This window comes from Papio anubis, chromosome 7 (assembly GCF_008728515.1).
Source record: "Papio anubis isolate 15944 chromosome 7, Panubis1.0, whole genome shotgun sequence".
Lineage (NCBI taxonomy): Eukaryota > Metazoa > Chordata > Mammalia > Primates > Cercopithecidae > Papio > Papio anubis.
In genome coordinates, this window is record NC_044982.1 from 88,436,522 (window position 1) to 88,452,421 (window position 15,900).

Consider the following 15,900-nt stretch of genomic DNA (forward strand, 5'->3'; position numbering starts at 1 on the left):
AAACAGCCTTCACATCTACCATTCTCACTCGTAAGTGACCTTTTTTGCCTCCTTCATGCATCTTCCTGATCCTCTACGTTTCCACATGGTCAAGTTTGGATCCAGGACCTAATATCCTGATTGATACTTAGCAAGCAAAGGGGCTGCTGTCTATCATTTCATCATTACACAATCCAGAATATGTTCTGTGTGTGTTTTGCCCAAAAGTGTGCTACTTTGCCCTCACAAATGGACTCACAGGGATCCTTTCCCATGCCTGTGCACATCCCTCACTTCCCGTCCAGTTAAGCCTCTGACCCTTCCACCAGCTTCCCACTCTGTTACAGGCACTCTGAATTTGGACCTTTCTCCCCACACCCGTCTCCCACCCACCAGGCACACCAGCCTCTCTATGTCAGCAACTGAAGCTGTTCCCTGGGGGCCCTCTGCCAACCCCACAGTCAGGGCATATTCTCACCCCTTGGTAGTTTGGCAAAATATGAAAGATGCCATGTGAACCCTTCCTGGAATGTAAATGTGTTGCCTCTCTTGCTCTGGAAGGACCTTGAGCCTCTGGGGTGAAGTTGGTTCTGAAACTGCCCAAGTCTAAGCCACGTTCCCTAGAAGAATGATCTGTGCCCCAGCAACTCCTCCCACCTCCTGCTTCCAGACTCCCACTCCCTATTCCCACCAGAAACTTCCATCTTCAGCCTTGGACACTGCTGGATAATGCACTAGGGAGCGCTTATCAATAAACTGTCTTCTTCCACACTCACCAACTCTTTCTGCAGCTCTTTCTATTCAACACAAATAATATGAGCAGTATAGACTAGCATGAAAGAATTAGGAAAGATCAAATGCTCGAAACTTTATTTCAACGAGTTCAGGGCCCTGAGAGCTGCCTCCCAACTTTGCCTCTTCCCTCATCTGCCTTGAAGTAGCCTCCTTGATTGCAGCATTCCCAGCCCAGTCCCGGATTTCCCACCTGTTCCAGCCTTTCTTCAGTCCAGCTCTCCTCCCAGTTACATGGAGATACTAAATAAATGCCCACATGAAGTGCATGCTAAAATTGATTATGCCAACTTAAAGTGTTTTTGAAAGACACGAGTAGTATTACAGGTATTTTAATATATTTTTTTAAAAATTATATTATGGAAAATGTCAAACATATGACAAGATAAAGGGAATCATATAATGGACCCATCAGCTTTACCAGTTATCAATATGGCCAGTCTTGTTTAATTTATTGCCCCACCTGTACCCCCTACTTTCCACCCAGATTGTTTTGAAACAAATCCCAGACCTCATATCGTTTCATTTATAAATTTAACTTTAAAAAGGTATGCTACTGTCACTTTATCTGCAGTTTCTTTCTTTGTTCACAGTCTGCTAAGATGTTTTCTTATGCTGGATGGACACAGACCTGTAACACCCTGTTTTTCATCTTCTCCGCCATATTTTTCATCAGTCGTCTCATTATTTTTCCTTTCTGGTGAGTAGACTGGTGATGTGCCCTGCCTTTGGTCAGTGTGCAGAGGTGGCCTCAGCACATGATTACCATCAGGGCGTTGCCCTTTCCATACATGGGTCTCCAGTTATTTGTGTCAAGCACAGTTGGAGAAAAGAATGTGATGGAGTCATTTTTATAAATAATTAAAACAACACTTTACAGTGTGGAAAAGGCTTATTGTAATGGGAGATGGAAAATGTGTGACCCGATGGGCAAGCAGCAGCTCTTACTCTGTCTTGTTTTGTGAATGTAGACCTTTCTTTGTGATTAACAGCTTTTCCAGTCACTCAATGAAAAGTCACTGTCCAATTACCAGTTCTCTAAAAGAGAGGCATGTTCTGTGTTACAATAATTACAGCCATTACTTGAATGCCAGACACTGGATTAGGTCCTTTCCATATCTTGGCTCTAGTCTACACAATAACTCATAAGGATAGGTATTATCACTTCCACTTCCCAGATAAGGAAAACTGATACTTGTTTATTTCGTTCTCCATGACCACTGATTCTAATAATGGTTTGAGTATCCTTTCGATATGATTGGCTCTCGATCAGTCTGTTGATTTTGTTTAGCCACAGACTGGCAATGAAAAGCATATATCGCATCTCCCGTGGCAATCATTTCCTTGGGAAACATAATGTTCCATGTGTTGATTGACAGAAACCAGAGTAACACGCAAGGAAGACTTAGACGGCTTGGAAGGAACAGCTTTTAACCGACCATAATTTGGGGCTAGTCTGGGAACTTGGGATTCTCCAAACAGAAGACTTAGTGCTATTGAAGAGCCTAGATCCAGGGGAAATGGATGGAGACTTAAGTTCCAGGCCTCATTCTTAAGTACATAGACAGCACTCTTGGCTAGCACCCAGGGAAATCCAGCCAGAGAGGTCAATGCCGTCCCCTGGAAGCCAGCTGCATTCTTTAGACCCATGTGTATTAGGCATTTTCTGGAGAGAAGCAACAGAGTATAGTGGTTAAGTTGCTACATACAAGAGTCCATCCTGGATTTAAATCCTGACTCCACACTTACGACCTTTGTGATCTTGAACAGGTTAGACCACCTCTCTGTGCCTCAGTTTTCTCATATGTAAAATGGAAATAAGGGTCGGCATGAGGCTTACCTAGTTTATATAGTTTAGAACAATGTCTGGTGCTCAGTAAAGAATCAGTAAATGCTACCTGCTATAATTAAACTTATTAATGAATATCTCAGAATTTGAAGTTAAACTGGTTCAAATCTAAGATAAATGTCTCAGATATGTTCCTTGGTTGATAAATCATTACCATCACTTTTACTTTGACTGAGCAAGTATGTTTGTGAAATTTTAGTAATGGCTGGGCATGGTGGTGCATGCCTATAGTCCCAGCTACTCAGGAGCCTGATGTGGGGGAGATCACTTAAGCCCAGGAGTTCGAGATCAACCTGGGGGAACCCTGTCTGTAAATATATATATATATATTTCTAAATATATATATTTCTAAATATAAATATATATATATTTAGAAATATATATATATATGGAGAGAGAGAGAGAGAGAGAGTATGATAGCAATTATTGATAGAATAATATTGACTTGCAGATGATAGTTGGGCATAACTTTTCAGTGTGACTTTCATGACACTGTCAATTCAGCATTTGCCCCTCAGTTCTTCTCCTTGTGTCCCAAAGGCACTACATGTTCCAATTGCCTGTTGCTGTATAACAAAGCCTCTGAAAGTCTAGTGGTTTAAGATAGCAATGGGCAAATTTTTTCTTTAAAAGGCCAGAGAATATATATTTTAGGCTTTGAGGGCCACATATGATCTTTTTTGCAGGTTTTTCTTCATTTTGTTTTGTTTTATAATCCTTTAAAAATGTACCAAGCCATACTTATTTAGCTCATGGGCTGTACGATAACATACACCCAGGTTGCAGGCCAGATTTTACCCACAGGCCATAGTTTGCAGACCTCTGTCTTAAGGCAACAACTTATAGATTATTATTATTTCTCACGGTTCTAGGAGTTGATTGGCCTTGGTTAGATGATCTTCACTTAGGGTCTCTTGTGTGGTAACAGGTGTATGGTGGCTGAGCAGTCACATAGTGTCTAGAGTCCTCAACACATGGTTGAAGTCATATATAGAAAATCAGGCTAGGTGTGGTGTCTCACGCCTGTATCCCAGTACTTTGGAAGGCCAAGGCGGGTGGATCACCTGTGGTGGGTGGATCACCTGAGGTCAGGAGTTCAAGAACAGCCTGCCCAACATGGTGAAACTCCGTCTCTACTAAAAATACAAAAAAATTATCTGGGTGTGGTGCGCACATGCCTATAATCCCAGCCACTCAGGAGCCTGAGGCAGGAAAATTGCTTGAACCTGGGAGATGGAGGTTGCAGTGAGCTGAGATTGTGCCACTGCACTCCAGCCTGGGCAACAGAGCAAGACTCTGTCTCAAAAAAAAAAAGAAAGAAAAAAAGAGAAAGAAGGAAGGAAGGAGAAGAGAAGAGAAGAGAAAGAAAGAAAAGAAAAGAAAAGAAAGAAAGAAAGAAAGAAAGAAAGAAAGAAAGAAAGAAAGAAAGAGAGAAAGATCACCTGACTGAAGTTGCTTGTGCTTGCTGGCTGAGACTTCAGCTGGGGCTGTCAGCTGGAACACCCACAGCCCCTCTACTCCTTGGCCTTCTCATCACATGGCACCTGCATTTCAAGGGTGAGCATTTCAAGAGAGTGCTAGAGAGATGCTGCATCTTTTTTCATAAACAGACTCAGTAGTCACATCATGTCATTTCCAACCTTGTATTTCTCATTGGAACCAGGTCATTAAATCTGACTCATATTCAAGGGAAGGAAAAATAGACTACATTTCTTGATAGGAGCAGTTTCGAAGAATTTGCAGATATATTTTAAAAGCACACACCATAGAAGCTCTCGGTCCAGCGAACCCTCTGAGAAGCTTCTGCAACATTGCTGCCATGGTTGGCTTTTGATTTAGCAATGGAGAACATTCACCTCACACTATCCCATGATGTCTCAAAATAAACAAGCAAGCTTACTTACCCATAAACAATTGAGCAACACAGTGGTGCTCAGTGATTGTCGGGGTAGTGTGCTATTTTCCCACACACTGTTGTTTTTAAAAACCCTAGATTTAAAAACTCATTCTCATGCCAGCATTTCTGGTTTTCAAGGAAAATTAAGTTACATGTATTTGGCATTTTCTTGATCTTTATACTGAATTCACTTGCCCATTGGGGAGGGCAGCCAATACTCCTATTTGCTGTCTTCAAGGAGGTGGGTTGCAAATAAACCACTATGAACAGACTTGACTGTAAAACAAAACGAAACAGGCCAGGCATGGTAGCTCAAGCCTGTAATCCCAGCACTTTGGGAGGCCAAGGCAGGAGGATCACCTGAGGTCAGGAGTTCAAGACCAGCCTGGTCAACATGGTGAAACCCCATCTCTACTAAAAATACAAAAATTAGCTGGGTGTGGTGGCAGGTGCCAGTAATTCCAGCTACTTGGGAGGCTGAGACAGGAGAATCACTTGAACCTGGGAGGTGGAGGTTGCAGTGAGCCGAGATTGTGCTATTGTGTTCCAGCCTGGGTGACAAGAGTGAAACTCCATCTCAAAAAAAAAAAAAAAAAAAGAAAAGAAAAAAAGGTAAAAAACAAAACAACAACAAAAACTGTTTCCTGGTAAAAATATTTCTGTATGGACGTTGACTGATTCTCATTGTCTGGAAAGTTGAGAAAAACCTCACCAAGCCATTGGAAGTTTGGCAGATCGATTTTCAATGGTCTCTGAAGGAAGCATGTCAATCAGAGAGGGAGCTTCTTTCAGGTGCAGTGTACTGCTCTAGTTTAAATGGTCTTCCCACCAGCATGAACTTGCCACCAGCACAATCATCTTCATGGAGTCAAAGGGGAAAATTTAGTTCCTTGTTGTTAGCTTGGCTCTTTCCCTCTGTCTAAAACTTATAACTCTGTAGATTCATTTTTCGAGGATGCTTTATTCTATCCTAAGGTATTGGGATTTTACTATGGACCAAGCAATGTGCAGATCATAGTTATCACTGGAGGGTGGCTTAGCTAACCTGTTTCACCATGCAGACATTTTAGAGGCACTCTGGGAGGCAGTTTGCAATCTAGTTGCTCTGTTCTTCTTTCCAGCTGCTTTTGTTGCACATCCTGTGGTGATATACACGGTAGGGCGGGGAAAAAGCTAACTGGGGTTGTGCTCATCTGAGATTTGTCTAGAAGCCTTGAGAAGAGGATCTGGAGTGTGTACATTTCCCTTGGCCCTTTCTTTGACTTTTCTCTGATTTTCCCCAGCCTCAAGCACATTTGCATATTCTCCTGGTGAGTCTCCCTTTCATGTCCAGCCACTGTGCCCTTCTATTTCTGAGGATCTTATCCCATTCTCAGTCAGCATCTGCAAGAGTTATGTTGGTTTTCTAAGCATTGTTTCATTAACATTAGGCAGAAATTCAAAAGCACACTGGTCAGATAGTTTTAATTTAATTGTCTGGTAACTCCATTTGTTTGCATTTCTGTTCAAAATCATTTAAATCGCAGGCATATGTTTTTCACACTGTATTCCCAACTATTGTTTTTTAAAAATTATTTCTCTAGTTTGGAATTATTGGATGTATCTGTCTTCTTGAACATTATCCAAATACCCACAGAGAGTTATTAGGCTAGAAAGACCTTTCTAAGGCCAGGCAAACCTCTTCCTCTGACTACTAACAGTTTTCCTCCACAAATAACAAGAGCAGATCGTGGTTCCACCCAGGTAGGTCTGCCTGAAGGGAAGGCGTGCATGCTCTGCTTTGCTGGTTTTGCAACCTGCAAGGTCAGTGTCTGTCACAGCTGAATGTGCAGGGGGCAGGGTGGCTTGTTGCTTCATTTCTTGAACTCATCACAGCTGGGTGTTTTAAACAGTACAAGGGGAGTGAGACACAGCTTGTGCCTTTCAGGAGTGCATCATGGCAGTACAGAGATCTGTGTGGCTACCCCTGATTCACATGTTTGAAGACTATTCACATTGACCTGTGTTTCTCAGATGTCTCAAAAAGAAAAACACAAAACATTTTCAACTGCAAATAATACTCAAATACTTAGCTCCCTTACTTGCAAGGATACGTATGCTTGTAAGGTTTCTCCCTTACCACTGGTTCATTGGACTTCAGATTTCAGCATTTGATGATCCAGCTATTAAAAGTGTAGAAAAATGGTACCCTGGGAAGTCCACATGTGAAAGGGAATATTATCGACAATGAGACCATGTAAATACTTGGAATGGTTAAGAGAGAAAGGAGAGTTTTAAAAAATAGAGAAAGACAAAGCTGAAAGCACCCAACAGTGCTCTTAGCTAATGTTCATCAGTGGGGACCCAGGATGAGGGAATGATGGACCCTTCTTTTCCTCTGAAGGCCTGAAACCTTGATCCTAAATGAGAAGCAGTGGGCAGAGCATGGGTTCTGATGGTGGTGCCAGCTTAATGCTGTTTGCGCAGCCAGCAAAGAAAAGGAAGGTACAAGGCAAGAAAGACTCTGTTGAAGCTGGGCCACTCCCTTGAGCCACCACTGCAGATATGTATCTCAGAACTAGACTTTCCAGTTACACACCTGATGAAGGAGACTACGTGTTTTTACCACATATGTTCACTGTCTCGCTCCACAGGAGCCCTCAGAAGAGCTCTCCCATCCTGCCCATGTGCTTGGTGCCTTCTTTATGCTATTTTTAAGTTCATGAAGAACAGCTACACCCCTCTTCAAACCATAGAATCCTAGATTAAGGAACCTTGTTTATAATCTAGTCCAATCCTTTTATTCACGCATTCATGTATTTAGAATTTTTTTTTTTTTTTTCCAGAACAGAGTCTTGCTCTGTTGCCAGGCTGAGTACAGTGGTGTGATCTCAGCTCACTGCAACCTCTGCCTCCCGGGTTCAAGCGATTCTCCTGCCTCAGCCTCCTGAGTTGCTGGGACTACAGGCACATGCCACCACACCCAGCTAATTTTTGTATTTTTAGTAGAAACGGGGTTTCACCATGTTGGCCAGGATGGTCTCGATCTCTTGACCTTGTGGTCTGCCTGCCTCAGCCTCCCAATTTTAGAAATAATTTTAAGCTTACAAAGAAATTTCTAGTATATTACAGAGAAACCCTAGATATACTCTTTACCAGTTAGCATTTTGCCCCATTTACTTTGTCATTCTTTCTCTCTCTACTTCCCCACCACACATATGTATAAATATACATATTTGTTTCTGAACCATTTGCAAGTTGTAAACATCAACTGAATAATTCCTTGCGCCCTAAATACTTCAGTGTGTATTTCCTAAGAAGAAGGACATTTTCTTACATAATCACAATACAGTTATCAATTGCAGGAAATGTAGCAATCTACCTTCCATGTTCCAATTTGGTCAATCAATCCATCATGTCTTTTATTGCTTTCCCCCTCACTGTGTGAAGATCGAGCTCCAGATCACATATTGCATTTAGCTGTCATTCATCTGGAACAGTTCCTTACCTCTTGTTTGTCTTTCATGTCACTGACATTGTTGAAACATTTAGACACCTGTTTATTTTTCAGATGAAGAGTTAAGGTACTTCCAGGATCACACAGCTAGTTATGGAAGAATCAAGACTAGAAACAGGATATTTGAAACACAGAACAGATAGGCTTCAAATTAAATTTGAAACTAGATGATTAAGAGTATATCATTTGCCTTCACTAAATATTTATTAAGTTTTCTTCAACTACCCATTTAGAAACTTAAGAGATCACTGAGGTAGACAATTGTTCACCTGTAGAACAAGTATTTGCTATCCTAAAAGGGCTTAATGCTCAAACCCACAATTAGCAAGAAAATAAGACCCTTCCCTTGCAGTTTTCATTAGACTAATACAACTTTTTGGTGGTTGCCTTAGCTAGTCCAGCAAAACCAGCTAATATTTATACCAACACTGCAATTTATCCAAACCATGCCAAGTCCAGTGATTGGAAGAACTAAGATTGGAAACAAAACTGAAAACAGAAAAAGCTGAGCTTTGCAATCCAAGGGCATGGTAGTAGCTTATCCATTTGGAAAGATTAAATCCAGTGGACAGGGACAAAGTAGTTCTAAGAATTTAGGAATACAGCAGTCTTTTGGCATTCTTTATGAAAAGGAAAATTCCATTCAGTTGCTGTAAGGTGGTGACTACCGATAATGTGCAAGTGTTGTGTGCTCTATGCATGTGCCTGCACACATGTATGCCCGTGTGTTAGGAAGAGAGCTGGGAAGGGCAGATGGAATTTTTTTTTATTTTTCCTAGTCTTCTTTTAGCATAGAAGGAGAGGAAACTTGAGAGACTAGACCATCCTTTATTGAGGTCTTGAAATTTTAACTGTGGCATCATAGCTGGTTGTTACCCATGCCGCAATGGCTACTCCCCTTTGACTCCTGTTCCACTTCTTTGGCCTCTAGTCCCCTCTGTCCTCTTGCAGAGAATGTTCAGGCAGCAGAGTCCCCATTCCTCGGAGCCTGCTCATCCTCTCCAAAGTGGCTTCCTCCTCCTCCCCTTGGCAGGAAATCCAGCCAGTTCAGGAGCACTCTCCTGGGGGGTGTTGCTCTAACTGTGTTATTGGTGTAAGTTCTCTGCAGTAGGAGAGGGCTGGTTGTTGAAAGTAGTAGTGGCCATAGTGGTAGTAAGAGTAATAGTTGTAACTATCATTTTTGAGTACTTACTGTGTAATAGGCACTTTCCATTTGTCAACTCATTTAATCCTCATAACCACCTAGGTGGTGTTCTCATTTTCCAAAAGAAACTGAAGCCCAGAAAGATTATGGAACTTGGTAACATTCTGGGAGCCCTGATTGAAATCTTGAAGACTCCAGCGCCAGTTCCATTGGCCTCTCCTCTTTGCCCAGAGGCTCAGCTCTCTTAGAAGACATTTGCATCTTAATGGCAGCTTCTTTCATTCTGAGGGCTATATAGTTTGTAAAGCTGGCTGTGTGTCTCCTGGGAGCTTCTAGTCAAAGGAGGTGGTGGAGGGGCAGTTAGTTCTACCCAGTGACTAAGGAACTAAGGCTCAGTGACTTATGCAAGTTTTGAGCCAAGAAATTAGTGGCATTGAGCCTTGAACCCAGCTCTGATGATTCTGTTCCACATGTGTCATTCCTCTTTCTAAAACCAGCCAAGCTTCCTGTTGCTCTCACAATGAAGGCCACACCTCCACCTTGACATGCAAGGCCCACCTGAGATGGCTTCTTCACCTTTCCCACCTCATCTTACACCACACCTCACTGCCACACCTCTCCCCGCTCCTCTAATTTTCCATCATGCTTCCCACTTCACAGTCTTTGTACATGTAGAACCCTGCCATATGCCCTGTCCTTTTCTTTCTTTCTTTGCATGGATCACAATGGGCAATTGTATATTTAGCTAATTATTCATATTCTCTAGTAGACTGTGTAAAGAAGGTATTTTTGAGTAGGTCCCTTTGTCAATAATAACAGTGACAAATTCCCAACAGGAGACCTAGTAAGGGGCAAGGCTCTGAGCCAGACAAGGGAAGGACCCAGAGGTGAAGGTGTCCTGGCCACTGCCTTTGGAAAGCTTGCCTGCTAGTGAGGAGGGGAGAGCCGGGAGGAAAGGAATAAATTCAGGGGTGACCAGAATTACATGGAAACTTTTGTTGTGGAGAGACCCATGCTTTAATGGATGGAAAGGGGTTCAACTGAAAAGAGAAAGTACATTCTAGGCCGAGAGAGTACAGAATAAGGCACAAAATTGCCCAAGGATCCAACAAACCAGAATGGCAAATAGGTTTTTACATGTATCATTTCCTGTAATAAGCTTATAAATAAATGTGGATACCAGAAGGTAAGTCCTACTAGTTTAGGCGTTTTGGTCCCTTTCATTCATTACTACATTCCTGGCTACTACCAAGTGTCAAGTCGCACTTTAGTAGATGCTCAGTATTTTAATAGTTTATTGAATAAATAAGGTAGGTACTCTCTGCTTGCATTTTACAGATGAGGAAATGCACAAATAAGTGACATGGTATATAAGTAGTAAAGCCAGGATTTTAAGAAAATATGGGAAAATATGTTTTATATTGATGGGGCTGAAAAAGGGCCTTTAAAGCATAACATGTATGCAAAGTATAAAATAAGCAATTGACAGATTTGATTTAAAAAAATTTTTAATTGCTTTGCCAAAAAAAATCAGTATTGAAAGAAAGTACTAGACTGTATAAAGCTAACTAACATAATTTAAAAATAGTGTTGATATCCTTAATATATAAAGAGCATTTAAGAATCAACAGAAAAAAACAAATGCTCCAATAGAAAAATGGACAGATGCCACAAAGAAGCAGTTCATAAAGAATAAATAAAAGTAGCCAAGTAAAATAACCAATAAAAGATATAAATAGATATATAAATATATATAATCACTCCACATTAAATAAAAATATGAATATAAACAGTACTCTGTTATTTTAGGTGGAGACTGATAAAATACAATATTGGTCAATATCTGAGGAAGCAGGTAATCTTATATATTGGGTGCAAGAATATAAATTGGTGTAGTCTTTCTGGAAAGCAGTGTAACACTATATTCCAAATTGTAAAATGAGTCTACCCTTTGATTCAGGATTTTAGCTATTCTAAGTGGATAATCAAACAATTACATCAAAATGTTTTTATAGGACCACACATGGTGGTTCATGCCTATAATCCCAGAATTTTGGAAGGCTTAACTTCCTTAAGCCTAGAAGTTTGAAATCAGCCTGGGCAACAAGGTGAAACCCTGTCTCTACAAAAAACAAAATACAAAAATTGGCCAGGTGTTGTGCCGTATACCAGGGGTCCCAGCTACTCGGGCAGCTGAGGTTGGAGGATTGCTTGAGCCTGGGAGGTAGAGGCTATAGTGAGCTGTGATCATGCCTCTGCACTCCTGCCTGGGAGACAGAGTGAGACCCTGTCTCAAAAAAAAAAATGTTTTTACAAGTAATTCTCACAGCATTCTTTCGAATATAATGAACATTTGGGAAGAATTTAAATGTCTATTAATAAGGGATTAGTTAAGTTATTATATATCTATTAAATGAATTTCTGTGAAGCCATTATATATAGTGATACACAGTAGGGGTCGGTAGGCTATGACTCGAAGGCCAAATTCAGCCTATTGCCTGGTTTTGTTGATAAAGTTTTATTGGAACACAGCCACATACACTAATGTATGTACTTTCTATACATGAATTAGTTTATGTAATGTTAGCTGTCATGGCTGCTTTTGTACCGTAATGGCTGAATTGAGTAGTTGCAACACAGACCAAATGGTCCAGAGGCCTGAAATATTTATTATCTGTTCCTTTACAAACAAGTTTGCTAACTCTTGATATATAGCTTTGTTTATTGATGTGGAAGGCTCTCTGTAACATGTTATTGCATGAAAAAAGCAGGGTACAACAATCACACATAGGTAGTGATCACCTCATTACATAAAATCCTGTGGTGATAGGAGGTGCAAAAAAAAAAGCACCTTAAAGAATATAGTTTTGGCCAGGCGTGGTGGCTCACACCTGTAATCCCAGCACTTTGGGCGGATCATGAGGTCAGGAGATCGAGATCATCCTGGCTAACATGGTGAAACCCCGTCTCTACTAAAAATACAAAAATTAGCTGGGTGTGGTGGCGGGCGCCTGTAGTCCCAGCTACACAGGAGGCTGAGGCAAGAGAATGGCATGAACCCGGGAGGCGGAGCTTGCAGTGAGTGGAGATCGCATCACTGCACTCCAGCCTGGGCGACAGAGCAAGACTCCGTCTCAAAAAAAAAAAAAGAATATAGTTTTGAGAGAGATATCCTGAATCATGTTTAGCAAAATATTCTGGGTTACCTGTAAGTTGTGAGACTTCAAGTGATTTTTCCTTCCTTAACCTCTGTATATTTTTCTGTAATTGCTAAGTTTTTAAAACCAATCAAGTTATTACATTTTTTTTTTTGAGATGGGGTCTTGCTCTGTTGCCCAGGCTAGAGTACAGTGGCACAATGTCGGCTCACCGCACGCTCTGCCTCCCAGGTTCAAACAATTCTCTTGCCTCAGCATCCCAAGAAGCTGGGATTACAGATACCTGCCACCACATCTGGTTAATTTTTGTATTTTTTTTAGTAGATATGGTGTTTCACCATGTTAGTCAGGCTGGTCTTGAACTCCTGACCTCAGGTGATCCACCCACCTCGGCCTCCCAAAGTGCTGGGATTACAGGCATGAGCCACTACACCTGGCCCCTGTTTTTCAAACAAAGAACTTGAACTGATAACTTACAAAAGAAGAAATAGAGCTACTAAGCAGACACAGGGGAAATGTTAAGGCCTTGCAAATAGTGTAAACTAAACTGAAAGTATTTTATCTTTTAAATTAACAAATTTTGAAACTATTTCATACCAGTTCTGAGTTCAGTGAAACTCTTCTTTCATAAATTGATGGTGGCTTTATAAATAGTTACAATTTTGGAAAATAATTTGACAACATTTTAGTACCTTTTAATATACACCTTGAATTTTTCTAACTGTAACGTACACCTTAAAACAGTAATCTCGCATTTAGAAATATATAGTTTCGCAGAAATAATTTCAGTTTATGAAAGACTATATACATCAAGTTGTCTAAATAGCATAAAATGTCTTTGATTTAAAGCTAAATGTAGTTGAACATAAAATCTCACAAATGCTATGTTTACTGCAGTGGCAAAAATACAGAACAATGTGAAGTACAAACAAAGGTGAAGAACAACTTACATTCTCATGCTTTGCTGGTGAGAATGTAAAGCAACCACTCTGCAAAATCGTTTTTCAGTTTTTTATAAAGTTAAGCATATATTTACCAGATGGCACACAATTCTACCTCTATATATTTATGCTTGAAAAATCAAAACTTCTTTTCACAAATAAATATCTACATGGATATTTATAGCAGTTCTATTCATAAATGTCAAAAGCTGGAAACAACCCAAATATTCTTCAGTGGGTAAAAAAACAAACTGTGGTGCAGCCATAAAGTGGAGTGCCACTCAGTAATAAGAAGGAACATGCTATTGATAACCATGACAACTGAATGAATCTTAAAAGCATTATGTTGTATGAAAGAAGGTGGCCTTAAAAGCTCACACAACGTATGATTCCATTTATGTCTTTGGCAGACAGACCAAAGGATACAGAGCAAAGTATTTGCCAAGTTTAAGTGTGGAGGAGGGTGTGGCAATAAAGGGATAGCATCACGGAATTTTTTGGCAAGATAGGCTGTTCTGTATCCTAATTGTAGTGGTGGTTAAACAAACCTATAGACATTAAATTCATTGAACGATACACCAAAAAACAGTAAATTTTACTGCATGTTAATTAAAAAAAACAAATTGTTTAGGAAAATACTGGAAGAGAATGCATGAAAATTACAATATTGTTTGTTTAAGGTGATGGTGTTATGGACAATTTTCTTTTCTTGTTTCCCCAATGTTACATGAAAAAATTGTTTCTATAACTAATATACTTATAAACAAACATATTGAAAGACTCTAAATTCATGGTACTATATATGTTTGAGAAATGAACAAATAGCCCTTCATATGTCAATAAAATCTTTTTCTTTTTTTCATGGAATCTTGCTCTGTCACCCAGGCTGGAGTGCAGTGGCGCAATCTCAGCTCACTGCAACCTCCACCTCCCAGGTTCAAGCAATTCTCTTGCCTTGGCCTCCCTAGTAGCTGGGATTACAGGTGCGTGCCACCACACCCAGCTAATTTTTATATTTTTAGTACAGACAGGGTTTGGCCATGTTGGCCAGGCTTGTCTCGAACTCCTGACCCCAGGTGATCTGCCCACCTTGGCCTCCCAAAGTGCTGGTATTACAGACATAAGCCACCATGCCCGGCCCATATGGCAATAATATCTGAAGACACTGTGCATCTGACGTCATCAGGAGCAGTTCAAATTGTGTCCAGGAGCCTATTTATAAAACTAATAAAGCATGCAATTTACTTTAGGAAGCACAAGTGTAAGTACTCATGGAATTTTTGCTTTGTTAAAGCTTCTTTTATTTGGAAAATTTACTTTTGTAGAATTCTCTATTCACCTTTGATGCCAAATAAATGAGATTATGTTTTAAGGCAATAATAACCTCATGTAAACATGCATTATCTTATTTGTTCTTCAAAATCCTCTAACCCCACCACCAGAAGGTAAAAATGGTTAGTGTATGCTCTTGTTGGAAAAGAGGAAACCAAGGTACAGAAACATTCTAGTTTAAACACTGCGTAATAAAAATGCTGTTTTCTTTAACTTTTCTTCAAGAAGACAGATTGTACTTTTTTTGTTGCTTGTCAGTAATGATATTTAAGATAATATTATTGTATCTTTTCTTTCAATAATTTCCTGGGCTTTATTAGGAGAAAAAGTATTTGTTTTATTATTGAAAATTCATAAGCGCTTTGGTTGTGATGAAATTCTCTCATCTGTTTGGTGTTTCAGGATTTTATATTGCACGCTGATCTTGCCTATGTATTACCTCGAGCCTTTCTTTTCATACATCTTCCTCAACCTACAGCTCATGATCTTGCAGGTCCTTCACCTTTACTGGGGTTATTACATCTTGAAGATGCTCAACAGATGTATATTCATGAAGGTAAGGACTGTCCAAATGTTATTGCTCTTAATGTCATTACCAGGTTAATGGTGAGGCCCAGACTATTGAATGTTCAAGTTAATTCATGGTTTTAACCAGAATTCTTTTTTTCTTGATTTGATTATTTTTGATTAAAATTTTGGTAAAATAGAGCTAGATTTTTCATAAGTAGGTCTTTAAGGTGCTTTAAAGAAATTGCTTTTATTAGAACATGTTATTTTTGACATTTAAAAAATGTCAAAAATTCAAAAATTCTAAAAATTGCTGCTTGTTTTTATGCTTGAAGAAAATTTTTAAACTTTTGTTTATTGATATGTAATATTCGTGCATATTTATGTGATATTTTGTACATGCATAGAATGTGTAGTCAGGACATTTGGGGTATCCATCATCTTGAGTATTTATCATCTCTTAGTGTTGGGAACATTTCAAGTCCTCTCTTACAGCTATTTTGAAATATACAGTGTATTGTTGTTAACTATAGTCACCTGCTAACTGAACATTGGAATTTGTTCCTTTTATCTAACTCTAAGTTTTTACCTATTACCCAGCCTTTCTTCATCTTCCTCCAACCCCACCAACACACCCTTCCCAACCTGGTGTCTATCATTCTACTCTTTGATATATTGTTTTTTGTTTGTTTGTTTGTTTGTTTTCTTTGCATGAATTTCCAGTAGTGAGATTGCTGGGTCATATGGCAGTTCTACATTTAGGTTTTGAGAAATCTACATTCTGTTTTCCATAGAGATTGTGCTA

At 39.8% G+C, this 15,900-nt stretch overlaps 1 protein-coding gene across 3 annotated transcripts in view; it reads left to right on the top strand.

Moving 5' to 3' along the window:
* The window catches only part of CERS3 (ceramide synthase 3), a 125,233-nt gene that overhangs the window by 60,806 nt on the left and 48,527 nt on the right, over positions 1 to 15,900 (top strand). For all 3 annotated transcript variants that reach the window (XM_003901437.4, XM_009210997.4, XM_021940911.2), the window contains 2 exons: positions 1,365 to 1,471; positions 14,991 to 15,144. In XM_003901437.4, the coding sequence (XP_003901486.1) occupies positions 1,365 to 1,471; positions 14,991 to 15,144 (261 nt within the window). The remainder of the gene's footprint in view (positions 1 to 1,364; positions 1,472 to 14,990; positions 15,145 to 15,900) is intronic.